This window comes from Ptychodera flava, chromosome 10 (genome assembly GCF_041260155.1).
Source record: "Ptychodera flava strain L36383 chromosome 10, AS_Pfla_20210202, whole genome shotgun sequence".
Lineage (NCBI taxonomy): Eukaryota > Metazoa > Hemichordata > Enteropneusta > Ptychoderidae > Ptychodera > Ptychodera flava.
The window spans coordinates 41,592,869-41,613,797 of record NC_091937.1 but is presented as its reverse complement, the minus strand read 5'-3'; the positions used below and the strand labels follow the sequence as shown (position 1 = coordinate 41,613,797).

Below are 20,929 nucleotides of genomic sequence, written 5' to 3'. Positions count from 1 at the left end.
TTACATCAGTAATTAAAAAAATGCATTCTACTTTCAAATTTTCATATGAAAGTTCTTCACACGAGATAACATATCTTGACCTAGTCATTTACAAAGGTCAACGATACAACATCAAAAACATACTAGACACTAGACACATACTATAACTGTAATTAAAAAATGCATCCTACTTTCAAATTTTCATATGAAAGTTCTTCACACGAAATAACATATCTTGACCTAGTCATTTACAAAGGTCAACGATACAACAACGAAAACATACTAGACACTAGAGCGCACACAAACCAGCAGATACATTACAGTTCTTAAACAGAAAATCATGTCATCCAAAATCAACCTTCAAGGGCCTGATCAAAGGCGAAACATTAAGGTACATGAGGAAATGTAACAACAAAGAGGACTTTACCAATAAAGTCAAAACATTTAATGAAAAATTGCTACAACGCGGATATACAAGAAATATCGAACATCAATGCGGAAACAAATTACGCAACACGAAGAAACACATACACAAACAAACACACAACAACAACACTAATAAAGTGATATTTTCTACCACACATCACGCATTGTGCAACACTATTTGTAGTCCACATAATCCAAATATCAAAACAAAAGACATCAAATAAGCACTCCTGAAGAACTAGGAAGAAATAGAAAAAGATCAAACACTAAATAGTTTATTCACGATGAAACTGATCATCGCATACAAAAGAAATCCAAACATTCGCGACACGCTCATAATTGCACAAGTACACAATCTTTCAGAAAAGACCGAACAAAATGAAACACAATCAACTGACTCGAATATAAATATTCTAGCCTCCTTACTGGACATCAAAACACTGACAATGATTAAGCCACAAACAGTGAAACAAAAATCCACGGGGAAAAAATATCAAAAAAGCGACTAAGGAAGAACCGCACTGGTTTTGAAACATAGCGTCAAAGGATCACACTGTCATTCAACAGCCAGATTATGGCTACGCCTCGCCATGGCTTATATCTACACCAATAGCCAAACGCACAAAATAAAACATGAACACAAAAAAAACCGAAAAAATAGTGTAGGTGATGCGTGGAGCCGCTTTCCCTTTATTACAGTTCTGAACGTATCAAACTCAAGGGCTAAATCGGTTAACGATTGCATTTGGTCTGCATTCAGATCATTAAGGCGACGACGACTCGGTCTGGACCGCATATGCAGCAGGTAAAAAAACAGAAGACAAGCCAGTACGACGTCGTTCATTTCAGCCATCTTGTTACAATGCCGTATGCTTGGTCATACACACCTTTTGAACTCGAGAGGGCGCATTAAGACGTCTTAAACACCAAAACAATGGCTTAATTTTGTGAGTGTGGACACAAGCTGACTCAAACTATTAATCCCCTGTGTTTACAAATCACAAATAGTGTTGCAGAAGCGTTTCAATTTTTACCTGTCTGAACGTAGCATAGGATACTTCGCCTTTTAATCTGGCAACTAGTGCCATGTCATCAGCAAACTTCAGCAAAGTCAACAAATTATCCGATAACATGATTTCGTTCGTGTAAATTGAAAAGAGTACAGGCGAGAGGACGCAACCTTGTGGCGCACCAGTATTCAACGTTAGTTCATTGGACATTGCACCATTTAAACTTACACATTGAGGTCGATCGCTTAAAAATTGCCTTATCCAGAGAATGATAGAATGATTAACGCCTAAATCCAATGGTCTTTATTAGTCCCCACGGACACCGTCCGGGGGGACTTATAGGTTTGGTCATGTCCGTGCGTCCGTCCGTGTGTGCGTGCGTGCGTGCGTGCGTCCGTCCGTTCACCCAGATATCTCAGAGACGCCTGGAGTTATTTTTTTTAAACTTGGTTCAAGGATAGTACCCTACCTCATACAGATGCACTTCGATTTGTTTTACAATGCGATCAAATTTGGCCGTGTTAGAGAACTTTTTAGTTTTCACCTCCATAGACCCCCATGTATAAGGCAGTCCATAGACTCCCATGTATAAGCACAGGCAACCCATAAAGTATTACTGAGATTTTCACACTGGCACAGGCAACCCATAAAGTATTACTGAGATTTTCACACTGTTTTCTCTATCATTTTTAGTCCCCACGGACACCGTCCGGGGGGACTTATAGGTTTGGTCATGTCCGTGCGTCCGTGCGTCCGTGCGTCCGTCCGTTCACGCAGATATCTCAGAGACGCCTGGAGCGATTTCGTTCAAACTTGGTACAAGGATAGTACCATACCTCATACAGATGCACGTCGGTTTGTTTCACAATGCGATCAAATTTGGCCGTGGTAGAGGACTTTTTAGTTTTCACCTCCATAGACTCCCATGTATAAGGCAGACCATAGACTCCCATGTATAAGGAAGTCCATAGACTCCCATGTATAAGGCAGTCCATAGACTCCCATGTATAAGGCAGTACATAGGCTCCCAAGATAAATAAAAATTTAGTTTCTCATCGTATTCATATTGCAAAAAGGATGCAGTGACACAGTTTTTAGTCCCCACAGATAAAGTCCAGGGGGCTCATAGATTGGGTCATGTCAGTCCGTGAGTCCATCCGTTCACGCAGATATCTCAGACACTTTGACAAAATGTCATGTGACCTTGGTGACCTTTGACCTCGAATATACATATTTGTCCATAACTCAGTAACCACAAGTGGTAAACCTTTCATATATGGTATGATGGGACACCCTATGACGCCACATATTGTACCTCATTAATTATGTGCATATCTAATTTTGAGCGAGCCAATAGAGCTAGAGGTCTGATTTTTGGTATATATGGATAACTTAGCAATACAATTTTTTTGACAAAATGTCACGTGACCTTGGTGACCTTTAACCTCAAATATACATATTTGTCCATAACTCAGTAATCACTAATGCTACACCCTTCATATTTGGTATGATGGGACACCTTATGACACCACATATTGTACCTCATAATTATGTGCATATCTAATTTTGAGCGAGCCAATAGAGCTAGAGGTCTGATTTTTGGTATATAGGGATAACTTAGCAATACAATTTTTTTGACAAAATGTCAAGTGATGTCAATGACCTTTGACCTCAAATACACATATTTGTGCATAACTCAGGAACGACAAGTGCTACACCCTTCATATTCGGTATGATGGGACACCTTATGACGCCACATATTGTACCTCATTAATTATGCACATATCTAATTTTGAGTGAGCGAATAGAGCTAGAGGTCTGATTTTTGGTATATAGGGATACCTTAGCAATACAATTTTTTGACAAAATGTCACGTGACCTTGGCTCGTTAATTATGCCCATATATAATTGTGGGCAAGCCAATAGAGCTAGAGGTCTGAATTTTGGCATATATGGATTAATTAGCAATACAATGTTTTTTTTTTAAAATGTCACGTGACCTTGGTGACCTTTGACCTTGAATATGCATATATATGCATAACTCAGTAATCACAAGTTCTTTACGCTTCAATTTTGATAGGATAATAGACCTTAAGATGTCACATCTTGTACCTCATTATTATGCACATATGTATTTCTTGGCTGGCCAATACAGCTAGAGGTTTGATCTTTTTTCCCGATTTAGAACCATAACTTAGACATGCCTCTTGTTTCAAATTGGGAACAATGACATAGACCTATGTGTCCATAGATCTGAACATATACACTTTAGTGATACTTCTTAATGACCTCATTTCCCTGCCCCTCAAGACTAATACTCCTATTACAAGTGGGGACTATGTCATTGTCAATGACTTGTTTTAAAAAGATGTGGTTGTATTGTATTAAACGCGGACGAAAAATCCATGAAAAGAATGCGTACATAATTGGCTGGATGCTCAAGATGGTCAGCGATTAGATTTACTAACATTAGACTAGCGTCCTCTACCCCTCTTCTGGGCTTGTAGGCAAATTGTAATGGATCCAAGCGATCAGCCACAGATGCCGTCAACTTGTTACTAACCAACCTTTCCATACACTTAGCAAGTATCGAGGTCAAGGCCACCGGTCGATAATCATTTAGTTGTTTTGGGTGTGGTTTCTTTGGGACAGGGATCACAGTGGATAATTTCCATGATCGGGGTACAAAGTGGGTGTTCAAAAACAGTTGAAATAAACGAGTAAATACGTGACTTAACTGATAGGCACATGTTTTGAGGACTCTACCCTTCAGGCCATCTGGACCAGAGGCTTTAGAAGGGTTGAGTTTCAGAAAAGAATTGACGACCTCTTCCTCTTTAACGTTAATTGGCGAAGGAATGAGAAGTTGACATGTCATTTCGCATTCTTTCTTAAAATCATGTACATCAAATCTTGCATAAAACTGATTTAATTTGTTTGCAAAACCTGTCGGATCCTCAGTACATATTCTGTTTTTCTTACGGTGTTTACCCATCATCATATTAAGACCTTTCCATGCATCTTTCGCCTTTCCAATTCGTAGATTTTTCTCAACTTTATCTTTATAATTAATTTTAGCTTGTCGAACCTCACTCCTAAACTCTTTCATTACCTCTTTAACCTTAATTAAGTTTCCATCTTTAAACGCTTTTTTCTTCTCGATCAATTGGCTCCGTAGGTCCTTACTGACCCACGTTTATTATTAGGAAACATTCTCACACGTTTTGTTTCAATCAAAGAGTCTTCACAAAATTGAATGTACGAAGCAATAGTATCCGTTAGTTCCTCTTTGTCTGCACAACTTTCGAAAACACACACCAGTCAGTGCTTTCAAAACATGCTTGTAGTTCTCTATACTTTCAGTCGTCCACATCTTGATATCTCTTGTTTCCGGTTTCGTGGTCTTTAACTTTTGTCTGTATTTCGGTAGAAGGTGGATGACGTCATGATCAGAACGACCCAGTGGATATGCGCTGCTTACCGAAAATGCATTCGCGATGTTGCCATAGCATTTATCTAGGGTACGGTTCAGGCGTGTCGGGCATGTTACATATTGCTCCAAATTAGGCAGGAGGCGGCTTATGTCACACGTATTGAAATCACCAAGAATGAAAACTGGTTGATCGACCGATCGATTAACAGCTGTGTTGTAACTTTGCGCAATGCGCTCAGCTGCGGCTACATTGTCAGGGCCTGGCACGTAAACGAGAATAATTGTCACCTGTCCGAATTCCCGGGGCAAGTAAAAAGGTCGAAAAGAGACGGTCAAGATTTCAAAATCTTTCGTACTCACTGTTTCACGAATTGTGAAGTCTTTCGCCCAATTATTATTGACATAAATACACAACCCTCCTCCAACACTTTTCCGAGTTTTTTCTTCGTCCCTATCATAACGAATACAAGTAAAACCATCCAAGTCGATATCGCTAGAATCTTCTTTCAGCCATGTTTCTGTGAAGCACAACAAACTACTTCTACGATAATCACCGTCGTATTTAGCCAAGGCAGAGAGTTCTTCCATCTTGTTCTGTATTGACCGAACATTAGAGAAAGTGATCGCTGGAAGAGGAAGTCGGCTTCCTCTTCTCCTCATTCTGTTTTTTATACCACCTCTGGAGCCTCGCTTTTTCTTACCACGAGAACCTGTCCTTTTAATGTAGGTGTAACAATCCGTATTTTCAAGGTCAATGGGGATGGTCGTTGTGGTATGTCGTAGACTGAGCAGCATCTCACGAGTGTAGACAATAGGACCGCCATGATGGAAGTTGCTGTCACCCAACTTGTTCCCATAACTCGATGATATCACGTCAACAGCCAACCATATAATCACTAAAATCACAAGTTCTCTTCTAGACATGATTAACAACACTGTCAACTAACAATTGACTAAACACGGCGAAAAACAACTGATAAAAACAAGATATAGCGGGAGCCCGTGTTAGGGGTCAGCGTACAGTATCGCGCCCCCTATTTATTTATTAGATAGAACACTGCTGGTCTTAGTGAACTCTAACCCCTTGGAGAAAAGATGTTAATTTTCTAATAAGAGTGTCATTTTGTTTTTGTTTCAGAGTCAACCCTGAGAAGTTAATCCAAATCCAGGCCAAATTAGAATCCATGTGTGCCAAGAATTTGGAATTAAAGCAGTCAGCACAGAGGTGTTTTATTTCATATCTGAGATCAGTTTATCTGATGAGTAATAAGGATGTCTTTGATATTCAGAAATTACCAACTGATAAATTTGCTCAGTAAGTAACTATCATACCGTGCTTACCATATCAGTGTTACATGGCGATGTAGCAGGTGTAATATGCTACTCTTTGTTGAATGTAAACAGCTTGAGGGGTGTTTCTCAAACTTTTGCCCAAACTTTCCTCAAGGACGATAGAAACCACCCCTTTGACAATCAAGTATAAAAAATCAGGGGTCACAGTGCAAGATTTGGTACATGTATTAGAGCAACAAATTACCTGAGATTTATAGATACTTGAAATTCAAAATGGCTATAATCCCTAAGTTAAAGGGACAAAGTCGGCCATTTTTCATGAATTTTGTTTGATACAAGATACTACTCATATTACTCGACGTGTTGAAAGATGCTGAATAAATGGGTGACCATGCATATATTCGACCCTGGTTTTAGACACGATACATGAAACCATCACGAAAATGAATTAAAAATGCATGGTCACCCATTCATTATCTTTCAACATATCAAACAATATATAAGTAGTATCGTGTATCAAACAAAATTTTTGAAAAATGGCCGACTTTGTCCCTTTAACTCTATGGAAAAAAAAAAATTTTTGATTTTGACAAAAATAAGCCAGGGAAAACTTTATTTACGTCTTGAGCTTTAAATAAGCCACCAAAGATGAAAGACAAAAATATATAATTGTAAAAGTGTTAGAGTCCGAACATCTTCCCCGAGGCACATTCTACTTAAAATTTGTTTTCTTATTAGTCCCCACGGACACCGTCCGGGGGGACTTATAGGTTTGGTCGTGTCCGTGCGTGTGTGCGTGCGTGCGTGCGTCCGTGCGTGCGTGCGTCCGTCCGTTCACGCAGATATCTCAGAGATGCCCTAAGCGATTTCATTCAAACTTGGTACAAGGATTACTTCATATGTCATACAGATGCACGTCGATTTGTTTTGTGATACGATCCAATATGGCTGCCAGGCGGCCATTTTATTACGATTTTTTCATGTACAGAGCCATAATTCAGGCATGTTTCAATTGATTTTATTCAAAGTTGGTACAAGGACATTGACCAATGTCATAGATATGCACGTCAATTCTTTTTGTGATACGATCCAATATGGCCGCCATGCGGCCATTTTGTTACGATTTTTTCATGTACAGAGCCATAACTCAGGCATATCTCAACCGATTATATTCAAACTTGGTACAAGGACATTGACCTATGTCATACATATGCACATTAATTTGTTTTGTGATACGATCCAATATGGCCGCCAGGCGGCCATTTTATTACGATTTTTTCATGTACAGAGCCATAACTCAGGCACGTTTCTACAGATTTTATTCAAAGTTGGTACAAGGACATTGACCAATGTCATAGCTATGCACATCAATTTTTTTTGTGATACGATCCAATATGGCCGCCGTGCGGCCATTTTGTTACGATTTTTTCATGTACAGAGCCATAACTCAGGCATATCTCAACCAATTTTATTCAAAGTTGGTACAAGGACATCAACCTATGTCATACACAGCACATTGAGTTGTTTTGTGATACGATCCAATATGGCCGCCGTGTGGCCATTTTATTACGTTTTTCATGTCCAGAACCATAACTCAGACATGTATCAAGCAAATTTATTCAAAGTTGGTACAAGGAGATTGACCAATATCATACATATGCATGTAAATTTGTTTTGTGATACGATCCAATATGGCTGCTGTGCGGCCATTTTGTTATGATTTTTTCATGTACAAAGCCATAACTCAGGCATATTTCAACCAAATTTAATCAAAGTTGGTACAAGGACATTGACCTCCCGTATGTCATACATATGCACATTGATTTGTTTTGTGATTCGATCCATTATGGCCACCATGTGGCATTTTATTACGATTTTTCATGTCCTGAACTACAACTCAGACATGTATCAAGCGAATTTATTCAAAAGTATTTTTATCACAGACCTAATGAAGAGGACTCTATCCTCTCTGAGGACCTGTAATCAAAGCACCCATTAACAAGTGGGGACTGTGTCATCAACGATGACTTGTTTACTGTCAAGTTGGCGATTTCAAATGAACTGTGTTTATAATTCCCTTGTCCATATTCTGTCTGAAGTGCCAGTCATCAACCCTGTCTTTACCTAATTTTGGCAGTGTCCTATTGTTTTCTATGGTGAAGCTAGACCTTGTCACAGTGATGTAGGGGTGACAGGGTAGAGATTATGAATTGCTTTTGTTGCATAGATTTAATTTTGTCTTTTTTCACCCAAGTGCATTTGAAGTGCAGAAATTGATACAAACATTAGCAGAAAGAGCACATCCTTTCTGGAAAATATTACATTATTTTGATAGCAGAATAATTGATTATTTCTATGATAACTTTAATAGTATCTGCTCTTATATGTATTTCTTTTGTATATGAAAAAGACATGCTGTTTTTTCGTTGAAATAAAATTTACAAACAAACTTTCATCGTAACCTGTAGCAGTACATGCAGGTGGCACAAATTGCTGACTGTGAAATTCTATATTCACATAAACCTTGCTGATGACACTATGTATAAAAACGCTGTTTCTTCATATTGCAGTTCACTTGGCCTAGCGATAGCACCGAGGATACGTTTTCTCAAGAAAGCTGAAAAAATCAAAGAAAAACAGAAATCTGGAAAAGGGGGTGATGAAGCAGAACAGACTGTAGAGGGCGCTGTTGAGTCTGATGATGAAGATGATCAAGATAAACAAGACGAAAGCTCTAATCTTGATGAAGATAAGATGGCTGTGTCAGAACCTCTCACATCAGAGGCTGCTTGGGGTAAAGACTCTTGGCATAACCAGGCAGATGATGATGATGATGATGATGATGATGATGATGAGAATGATTTTCTTACAGTCAAGACAAGAGATGTCTTCGGGATGAAAAGTCAGAATAATGATGAAGATGATGAAAGTAGTGATGAGGAAGAGGAAGATGAAATAGCGGATGACAAGGTACTTAGTGATTTTCAAATGAATCATAATTTTGAACTTTTCATTGTGGTAATTTTACTCTCAGTGTTTTGGCGAAGTCTAAATTTAATATTATATCAAATATTTTAGCCAGTAGATTGTAAAACTGATCTGTTATTTGAACTATCTTATTAAAGCGGGCAAACCGCAAAAAATACTGTGAAATGAGGTACTGTAATGTTAGATAGATAAGGCAATAATTAAAAAAAATTACAACCAAAATTGATTTGCTCAAAAATACTGCAGTTTAATTCTGTCAATCTCCTGTATTTCCCTGTATATTGATCAACCCTTGACGGTTGGTAAAGGGGATCAGTTGATCTTTGAACCAATATTTATGTTGACATCAGAGTTTGAATGTTGTTATGTACAGTTCTGCAATGTCTTTGCCACTAAGCTGCCATCAAAGACTAATATACCAGTATGTCTTGTAAAAAAATCCTCATCAAAATTTCTTCTAAACTTTACTGTTACTGCAGGTCCAAGAGAAGACAGAAGATGTTGGAATGACAAAACCAGAAGTGAAAACGACAGAACAGACAAATACACCTGTGTCCTCAGACAAGACAAACAAGAAAGGCAAAGCTTTAACAAGAGCTGCCATGGCAAAGAAACTTGCAAGGAAGAAATACAAAGTGAATAAAAAAGTGGTTTTTGGAGAAGAAGGAGAGGTTTGTAGTCAAATTATTTTACGACTTTTAAATCAGAGTTCGTATACAATGTTTCTTTAGTGATTTTTATCAACATTATTTATATCAATGAACTGTAAAGATAGTGCCATGTGTGAATGGAGTGGTTGCCATAGTGATTTCTATAGCAACACAGGACTATTTTGTCCTGGAGATTTAATTTTCAGTCGGGAAGGATAATAAAGTAATGGTTTGAAATCGTTTTGATCAGCCATCTGACATCGTAAGGAATTTGCAGATAATTTTCTAAATGTTCTGAAATCTCATAATAAGTCAAATTAGTGCCTATTTGTTCATTATGCTCCAAAATAACAGTGTACTGTCTGTTTGTTTCTCTTTCTAGATTGTTGAACAATTTCCTCCAGTGCAGCGGACCATTGTTGAAGATCAGGACGATGATGAAGGTGGCATTGACATTGAGAAAACTAAAAATCTGATGGAGGCTGAGGACCAGTATGACAAACAGGTTTTCAAACAACGTGTCAAAGAAAAACGCAGGGTAAGACAGATATTAATGGATTTTGAAGATGATGAAATATTGACAAGACATGTTCAAGCTCCACTACCTGCAATTATGGACACATTTTCCAATTTTTTGGTCGGAAAATACAGCTTTCTTGTTCTACTTCTAAAATCATGTTGAAAATGCCCCGTGTTCAACATGTCAAACAACTTGTGAGAGGTTAATGTCCAATCATAGTGTTGACAACAGAATGTTACTCTGGATGAGGAGAAATTTGTAAACAGTAATATTGGATAGTGTACACAATGCATCATTTCTTTGCAATGTTAGTACTTGGTGGACACAGAGATGGAAAACAGGAATGGCTTTCCATCAAAATTAGGCATGACTTCCCTTGCTCATCCATGCAACCATTTCCAGATGAGACTATGAAATTTGAGAGACAAACTTTCTTTCAAGGAAATGTTCATATTTGCAGGAGTTACAGAGGAATTTAGATACAGTTATCAACATTGATACATATACGTTATGGTCAAATTTTGCATGAAGACTCTCAATATTATTTAGGGTTTAAGAAAAAAAATGAAGAAAACTAGTTTTTGAGAACAAATTTAGAAAGAGCTTAGAATAGTCATGGATGTGAGGAAATAATTGTATGAATATGTAGGGTACTCCGCAGAAATATAGCCCATATCTGTCAGTTTGTAAGTTGTATCAAGAGAATCAAGTTGTTTTATTTTGATGTATGGAGAGAAACTGGAAACATTATGAAGAGAAACTTGAAATATTATGGAATAAATTTTTTTCAGCTTGAAAAAGAGAAGAGAAGAAAAGAAAGAGGGCATCAGAGACGAAGAGGACTTGATTCGGTAAGACAGAGTTAGTTGACTTGAAAATCAATTGAATTCATTTGTTCCCTGAATACATTGAAATAGGAATCGATTGTTGGACACATACTTCCTGAGATCAACTACTTTGATATAAATGTGAGTCAAAATATTTGAAATTGTAAGACTTTTTCAGCTTCAGTAATGCAACTAAAGATTGATGAATGCAATATGTGAGCAAAGTAGAAATAAAAAGCTGTTAAAACAGTTCAGTTAACTCTTTGGCTTCATATATGCAGATATTTGACCTTATTCTACTTGTGCCTTTGAATATTTGACCCATTCTGTATTCATATTTGTCATTATACGTGCGTATCAGCCCTCACTATGTACATGTATGCATATTTGACTGCAATCTGTGTAACTTCCTTACAGGATGAAGATGGAGGTGTCAGACTTGCTGTGGATGAATCTGAATCGTCTGATGTTGATATGTCAAATGATCCAGATAGATTTGAGAGTTCAAGTGATGATGAGATCAGGGAAAGAGGCGATGATAGTGATGATGATAATGATGATACTAGTGATGATGATAGTGAGGAGTGCATCAGGTACTACATTAACAAATATTTGTTAGTGGTTCTAATTTTGTCAAATTGTCATTTCGCAGTCACTGTCGTCATTTGGCATACTCTGTTTTGATATGATTAGTGTGAAACAGGAATATTCTTAATGAGATGAAACAGAAAGAAATTTTTTCAACTGATTTAAATTCAACGGAAAACAAAGATTTTTCAAGGGGTGTGTTTAAATAAGTGCGCACATAGAACAACAGGCATACTGAGAAAAATGCCTTTTTAGAGAACTTGTTAGAGCGCCACCAGTGTTTGGATGTGCAGTTCATTTGTTTTTGTTTTCAGCTTGAACAGCCAGTTAGGAATCATGGAGTTGCTGCTTTTCCTCCCATGATAGTCAGACTTTTGTTACAAATTAACTAATTTCCGTGCATAGTGAAGCAAGTGCACAAAAACCAAAGCAAAAGGGATGTGGAGATATTATGTCATTTACGGACACTTTTGTTTCAAGGTTTCAGTTTGGCAGTCATTTTGAAATGAGAATTTACTTTAAATGTGAATTTTAATTCATTGTGCAACGTAATGAATGACATATATGATAAACAACAAACCCTATTAACATACCAAAATCATTCATTTCATTCTCTTTTACAACTGGTTTCAAATTTTACAATAGTATCAACAATTACAGCAAATGTCCTTGTAACAATCATGTAAAGTTGTCTCTGATTGGTCTGTTTCTTTATGTTACAAGTCTAAAAGTAGGTCTGCACCACATAGCTAGATGATGTTTGTTGCAAAATGTCTGACATAAAACCATCAAAGTGTCAAAAACTGTCCTGTACATGATGTGTAAGGATAATTCAGTCTGCCCAGTCAAGAGAGAATTGCATTTATTTGTAAGGAATTCTGGGAAGGAAAATTAATAACATTATGACATAATCTTGAAATGACAGAAATCTGAACAATTGTTTTCTCTGCTTTTTTTGCATTTCAGACCAGCAAAGAAACAAAAAACAGAGAGAAGACACAAATCAACAAAATCAAGAGATTTACTCAAGAAAAGTGACCTTAGTCTTCAAGATGAAGAGGAATTAGCATTACAGTTGCTTAGCAACAGGAGATGATGAAGAGAGAAACCAAGATTTTAGCAAGATTTTATCAGAGATGAGAGACTAAGTGAATCTGTCCAAGTAACCCATCACCCCCATTTCCCTGTATATGGTTCCACCCATGCTATTGTGACAATGAAAATTTACCAATTTGTGGTGGTGAAAGGATGAACCTGTCCACCCCCAGTTCCAAGTAAACAGATCCACAATCACCATTTGATAACAATTGGTTTTGACCAAACCATGGTGGTGAAAGGGTAGAGTACCAATATACAACCCATGTTAATATATGAGTAAAATATCTCCCAGGGACATTATTGTTTTGTTTGAGATCGTATCCATGTTTATAAAATCAAGGAGAATACTTTAAACATGAAATGTTCATTTACTGGTTGGGCTAACTCTGCAGCTGAGTTTCAAATCTTGTAAAATTATGATGTTGATGTGTACTAATTTGCTTTGTATAGAAGAATGTTTTTGCGGAATGTAAACAAGGGCTTACCGTCTGTGTCGGAGATTACAATTAGAAGCAGTGATACCAGCATATGAAAGATATTTTTCATGGAGATGTGACTCTACAAAATTGTAGTAATGTGAAACAAATTGGTTGTTTTTGCTCAACAACATGTTTAAGCTTCCTGTTTACCCTATTAGAAGTTTTCAGTCACATTACCGATGGAAATTGACTTCAAAATATCTTATCATCAAGCAATCTAGGAAGATTTTAATTTTTGGAATAAAGTCATTGAACTGACATTGCCAAGACACGATATACATGGTCTGTGATTGATAAATCAGTAAGATATTGTATCATTTTGTCTTGGACAGTGATCTGGTAGATGTTTCAAATACTCCCTAGCATGACAACTGAATTACAGTATTGTACACCGGTAATCACATTGGAGATAGCAGATATAATATATAAAATAATTGTCCTGTTCAGTGTACCTGCTTTCAAAAAGCACATGGACGTAATATGTGTAGAGTCATAGTAACTATCGTACAAGTCATGAACTAAATGTACAAACAGAAAACAGTATAGAGAAAGTACTACATACAGATACTTTGCTAAAGCATTCTGTATATTTGGTTGACAGACTAGACTGTAAGATATTGAAATGATTCATGATAGGTTACTGGGAGTCCCTAACACAAGACACAGTCCATTCATTATAGTTACCATCAAATATCATCTTTCATCAGGCTATCTGACAGGAGTCTCCATTTCCATGTATTTGACAATAAGACCAATCCGTGTGACTTTCTTTTAACAAATGCATAAATCCAATATTTTTGTATCTTTTGATAAGCATTGGATCTGCCCTTTTCCCCATGAAGTAAAAGCACAAGTGAGTTGTGCAGCTGACATGTTAAATCGTGATGTCAAAAGTCAAAGTTCAAATGGATCTTTGTTTAAATACCCAGAAATTTCAATCCCATATCTCCTAGCAAGAAATGTGAATGTAATGAAATGATATATTGAATGTTCTTTAGTTAATAAAATACTGAAGAAAGAGAGATATTGATTGCTGTGTGTTCATAAACCTGTCTACCTAAATTTAGTGTTAAGGAATTGACCATTAGATCTTGGGAGGTGGGGATGGTCACAATCAGAGTGTGAATATTTTTTTTTTACAATTGTAAATTTTTGAAATTTTTTTCCAAGTGAATCGTAATGTGCTAATTTTTTTGCTGAGGAAACTGTCAGATTTATCATTTTTGGGGTTTTGATTTTATATTTTTTTTATTTTGCAAACTAGTCTGAAGATTTTTTTCCTAACTTTTTGCTTTGAAACATCTTTTATCTGTTTTTGACCACCCCCTCCCAATATCTAGTGGTTGATCCCTAACTGGTCCATGATCACCACTTATAACAATAAGTTTTGGCTAAGCCATTGTAGTGAAAAGATGAAAGTAAAAAAGAAAGAAAGAAGGAAAAAACCAAGCAAACATATGAAATAAATTCAAAGGTTTAAATACTGCTCTGTTTCATCAATTGATATATTCTACATGGACTATCCACATGTGTAGGACTGACTACTCACATATAGGACAATGTATATGTGTGCATACAAGTGTATGTGCACATGCGTTTGTGTGCATGTGTGGGAGCAGTTTCATCTATCTGATCTATTTTCCAGAGTATATGTCACTCTGTCCATCTCTCAATCCTCCCATGCCTCTACTTGACCGTTTGCCAAATTTATTTAAGCTGAATTCAAAACTACCCTACTGAGAACCCTATGTGACCTGTTTAAAACTCTTTTACTCCTAAGTACTTTTAAGGTCAATGGCTCTGAATGACCCTCCATATTAATCCAAACTGCAGAAAACTGCTTGTTTTGTTGCTCTGTTTTTGTGCCTTGCCTGAACTTTTCCCAATATCGGTGGATCCTTCGTCGAGTGTGTCCAGTGTCATGGGGAGTGCTCAGCCATGAAAATATATATAGTCAGTACAAAAAGTAATATCTGAGTTTGAGTTTTCTAACCTGAGCAGTGCTTGCCTAACCACAGTTTGAGATTTAAAATGTTCGTGAGAAATCAGTTTTAGCTGCCAATATGTTATTCCATGGCATGCCAGTGGAAACTTTGTGAAGATTAGTTAGTTCACTGTCATGTGGAGAACTTTGGTTATCGATAGTCCGCACCGAAAGTCGTAGCTGAATTTGAATTTTCCGACATGTAGAAATTCTTGTTTGACTTATAACTACCTGTGAAAGATACGTGATAAATACCGTTTTATACTTCTACGCATGTGTAAAGTGAGATGAGGAATTAGTATCAGAAAATGTTGTCCTTCTCAAGGAAAGAGAAGTGAGTATTCGGCCGTGTGAGGGCGTTTTCGGGCCCACCAGGAGAAGAAATATTTCCGCCTGAGCGGACAAAACGCTCGGAAATCGCAGAGTTTCCCCGTTTTTTTTCTCAGGAACTTAAAAAAACAACAACCTTGCTTTGCAGACTTAGCTTATATTCGAGCATGTAATTGACCTTTTTATCGACATACAGCCACCTACCAGATCAATTTCTAGATGAAAAGCCTCCATAGTTAGGTAAGCTTTAATCCAGTCAAAATACTATTCTTCTTTCTAAAAGACATTGAGCTACGAAACAATCGGGCATCATCCCAAAATTATTCGGGACCAAAAACAGCTAAGCCTTGCATGCCTAAACCTTTTTTATTCCAGTGTACTTGTAAGGTCAATAACCCTTAGTGACCCATGTCAATAAAAAGTGTAGAAAATTGCTTGTTTTTGTTGCTTTGTTTTTGTGCCCTAGCTTTCCTGTCTGAATATTGGTTGATCCTTAGTGGAAATGAGTTACTTCACTGTCATGCGGGGTGCTTTGGTTAGCCGCAAAGGTAGTTCGTAAGTAGTACCTGAGTTTAAGTTTTCTAAGCCGAGCGATGCTTGCCTAACTTGAGTTTCAGATTGGAAAGGTTGGTTAGAAATTAATTGAAATTTGAAAGTTGCAAATAAAATCGCGCACGGACGCGTGACCTTGGCAGCTTCATTGGATTTTTGAAAAATATCAATTCAAGCTTTAAAAGTCTTCTTCTCCAGAACCAACACACTGATTGAACTGAAATTTTACTCATATGCCAATATGTTATTCAATGTCAGTAAAACTTGTTAGTTCACTGTCAATGATGTGAAAACCTTTGTTTATCCATAGTCTGCGATGAAAGTCGTGGCTGATTTGAGTTTTCCGACACGCAGAAATTATAGTTGAACTTGAGATTAACGTGTGAAAGAAACGCGATTACAACTGTTTTACACTCCTACGCCTGTGTAAAGTGAGTTGAGGAATTAACATCTGAAAATGTCCCTGTCAAGGAAAGAAAGGCGAGTACTCGGCTGTGTGAGGGCGTTTTGGGGCACACCATGAATAGAAAACTCCGCCCATGGAGGTAGTAGACTTCCATGCTCCGCCATAGACTTGCATTGGTTCAAGTCGGTGAATTTCTAAAAGTAAACTCATTTGCAGTAGTTTCTCATGTGTCTGTCCTTTTTCATACAAACCTATTTGGAATTTGGCAGCCCAGGCCAGGTTTTCCTAGTGATTCAACGCGTTACCTTGAGTCTACGCAGTCGTAAGTTAGTTTCCAGGAGAAACTCCCCTCAGTGTAGGCCTATAGCATGCATTCACCCCAATCATCACGTTTACCCCACTCACGCGTTTCACATGAAAACAGAACACGAATCGTCACATTTACCCAGTGTTGCAGCCAGGACGCGCCCTTGCGCCAATGTCCCCAAAATGAAACCGGTTGTCCTGCATTCTTGCGTACTGCGGGTCACCTCGGGCGCACTCTTGAGTCCCACTGTGATGGGTGTAGTCTGCAAGTAATATCTATTACTGACGCTGACCTTAGTTTTGCATATTATTTTGAGGCTTAGACTTGCGTACTTTTGAGCTGGCTACGATTAAAAGTATTTAAAACACTGCACTTGATATCATAATTTGCTTGACTGTAGTCCGTCTGAGCTGTGATTGGCGGCAGATACGTATACTGCTACAATTGCCTGGAATTCAAGCATAACGACGCGGTAAAAAAATACAAAATTTGATTGACAACTGACTCATGTTGTCCCCAAAATGTGCAAAATGTCCCCCAAAATAAACGGTAGTGGGACATACCGGTAGTTATCTTGTTCAAGTGTCCCCTGGTTTAAAATTCCTGGCTGCAACACTGGTTTACCCCACTCAAACACTCACAAATCACAGACTTGAACCTTGCTGCGAAAACGAGCCCTGCCACTCCTTGACGTGTTCTACCACAGTCGTTTGGAGAGCTATTCAGCGCTGGGTCTATTCGCCCCATAGACGAGTGTGCAGAAGCGAGAAATACCCCAAGTCTGGAAATGAAATGGCTATTTCGTATAGGGATTGTGCCACCATGTCATCTTCGACGTTCGATTTTACCGTGAAAAGTAGCAAGTTCATCTATCATGTAACCGTCGACCGTTCCCTAGCATTCTCAAAATTCATACCTGGTACTTGATTTGCTTCACAAACGCTCGTTTCGTGTGATTTTCGGCCGAATTCGACGGACACGTCGCTAAAACATAAGCGTGAGCAACATTCGGTCACCTCACAGTGGACGTTGGGCACCTCCACTTTACTGACGTTAGCGCCGCGTACCCATGAGGGGTGACTGGAAGGTTGTTCATGCCTTATGTTTTGGCGATGTGTCTTCTGAACTCGGCCGAAAATCACACGAAAATTCATACCTGATACTTCATCTGCTTACAAAATGCTCATTTCCTGTGATTTTCGGCTGAGTTCGAGATAAACCTGGCCAAAACATAAGCGTTAGCAACATTCCAGTCATCCCTCATGGGTAGGCGGCGGCCAACGTCAGTAAATTGGAGGGACCCAAGAGGTGACCGGAATGTTGCTCACCCCCAGGTTTTGGCGAGGTGTCCGTCGAATTCGGCCGAAAATTACACGAAACGAGCGTTTTTGAATCAGATAAAGTATCAGGTATGAAATTTTAGAATGATAGGGAGCTATCGACGGTTGCATGATAGATGAACGTGTTAATTTTCACAGTGAAATCGGACACGGAATGTGACATGGCGTGGTTTTTATAGCCATTCTGTTTCCAGACTTGGGGTATTTCTCGCTTCTGCACACTCGTCTATGGGGCGAATAGACCCAGCGCTGAATAGCTCTCCAAACGACTGTGGTTCTACCACTCCAATTACCAAGCTACCCGAGTGGCAGAGGCTACGGATTCGCAGCAAACTTGAACCAAGTCTTAGCTCCGCCAGAGTAGAGCTTCAGATTGGAAATGTTGGTGAGAAACGAGTTTTAGCTCCCAATATCATATTCAATGTCGGTGTCAACCAGTGTGCGAAATTAAGAGAAAATAGCTTCAGGTCATAAGGACCTGCACCAAGCCAAAGCTTCAGGTCCTTACAGAAAACTGCCGGTCCTCAATAATGGGAGTTATTAACGACCATTAAAGTCAACTTCTCCACCAATATTATGCTTTTGAATGTTGTAATATTTAATTTTTCATGTCCTTTTATGAATAGAGTCAGTAAGTATTCACTCCAAAGGACTATTGTTCACATAGATTGCAGAATAGTGTAAGTGAATGATTAATTCATCTACATGATCTGGAATCTGAAAAAGATCACAGCCCTTATCATCCTCACTGTCATGCGCACACATTTATCAATGTTTTCCACCAACGGGGGGGACGACTACGGGACTAACAGGAGAATTTGACATATTTTCTAGCCATGTCAAATCCCCCACTCTCGGACTATAAAATGATGTCAAACACCCAGGGGCCGGGGAATACAGGCTCATGCACTGGCTACATGCGGCTGATGAAAGCGAGAAATTTTGTCTATCGTAACTTTCTATGGGGAATGGTGTTCTCTACATTGCTGTGTACAAAAGCGCTGTTCACGGTTACACGTTTGTTACTAAATATAGCTGTACGCGCGCGACATCGGACACGCAGCTTGAAATGCGGACAAATTTTATCAATGTTGCATACATGGCCGTTTTTGCAGCTTGTACTCTGAGTCGTGACTATGCCTTTTAGTATTCATTGTTACACTAGCAGTCGCCTTCTAAGATTTGTTTTCGTCGATTTTGCATGCGCAATTTCAATTTCTAAAAATGCAGACAAATATTAATATTTATTTTAGCAGATTAATGAGAACAGTGACGTAAACTGTGAACAGTCCTATTGTACACTACACCAGGGCATGTGATATTGTTTTTTGAAAATGATTGGCGAGCTGAAAAGCATTTCTGAAATAAGCCAACGCAAGTGGTAGAAGAGTGAGTGAACAACTTAGTACCCTGAAAACAGTCATGAGTAAGGGTAGTGTATGAATATTTTTTTTATGCAAACATTGATCAGTACGACTTTTTTTATTGTAATGTAAAACAGGAGGGAAAAATAATTGGTGTGTATTTTGATATGACGTATGGATTACTTTCAAAATTTTTCAAAAAATAAATATGCTTAAATATGGCCTCTGTTGCATTCATGAAGAAACAGATGAAGTTATACTTTCAATTAAAAGGATAAGTATCGTAACTTTTTCTCGATTATAGAAATTGCAGACAACATGAATGGCACACGTCGCCACTCGCGGAAATGAATGCATATTTTCAGATCAAAAAGTTTGCTGGGTCTCATCGCCCTTTGAAAGATTAAAGTTACTAAAATGACTCTGAAAAGTTTGACAGACCTCGATACTGCTGAAAACCATCGACACAATCAGTTAATAATACCGTAAAATCTTAAAAGACGTAATTTTTTGCGACATTTAGGCCTACAGTCCATGATGACGCTAGTTTTGCCTGCCTGTCGTAAAACGGTATACATTGAAACAGTTTGAAGCCCTACTCTCGGCCCCTGAGAGTATACACGACGGATCGTGCGACTCGACAAAACTGTTAATGATAAGGTCGCTCTGTTTTATAAAATGTACACTTGTTATCACGATATATCGTGGTAAGAGTCGGCCTTGTGAACTTTGGTTAAAGACCAACGAGCAAGCAAGATGTTCTAGCGGTCCGCAAACAAACGCAGCGAAACTTGAACTTGACTGTCGACTGCAGGTAGTGCAATTGGGCTGTCGTGTAACATCTAGTCCTTGTTCAAAACTTGAGGTAAAAAAATACCTCCAGGTTCAAAACCAAATATGTTTAGTCAACAGCACTGTTCTCGCAGAAGGTTTTTGTCTTAATCTCTTTGTGAACCGTTTATGTTTTGAACGCTTCAATGGAAAATCAAAGCAAAGAAAACGGAGTCAGTTTGATAAAATGAAGGGCTGTATTATGTTCATTTGTGTAATTGTAAATTCTGAACACTTAAAGTGTGGAACTAGTGAAGTAGTACTGGGTGTTGTTATCATATGACACAGATATACTAACATTACCAGGGGTACACTCACTAGATGAGTATTATTATAATATTGTGTCACATTGTTGCACTAAAATAAATCCATTCCATCATTGCTAGAATCTGCATGCACGGACGTAATTCATACTGATCTGAATGTAATCAGTTGCACCGTGCTATGCGCGTCGATCGGAGGGGTTAGACTTTTCGTAAATGTAAAAAGTCAGAAGACAAAAAACTACTACGTTGCGACATTGT

General features: G+C 38.2%; 1 protein-coding gene across 2 annotated transcripts in view; it reads left to right on the top strand.

Moving 5' to 3' along the window:
• The window catches only part of LOC139142824 (probable ATP-dependent RNA helicase DDX10), a 48,520-nt gene extending 35,532 nt beyond the window's left edge, over positions 1-12,988 (top strand). For both annotated transcript variants that reach the window (XM_070712987.1, XM_070712988.1), the window contains exons 10-16: positions 5,987-6,163; positions 8,712-9,111; positions 9,609-9,800; positions 10,162-10,317; positions 11,091-11,150; positions 11,544-11,719; positions 12,681-12,988. In XM_070712987.1, the coding sequence (XP_070569088.1) occupies positions 5,987-6,163; positions 8,712-9,111; positions 9,609-9,800; positions 10,162-10,317; positions 11,091-11,150; positions 11,544-11,719; positions 12,681-12,810 (1,291 nt within the window). In that variant the 3' untranslated portion in view covers positions 12,811-12,988. The remainder of the gene's footprint in view (positions 1-5,986; positions 6,164-8,711; positions 9,112-9,608; positions 9,801-10,161; positions 10,318-11,090; positions 11,151-11,543; positions 11,720-12,680) is intronic.
• The last annotated feature ends 7,941 nt before the right edge of the window (positions 12,989-20,929 follow it).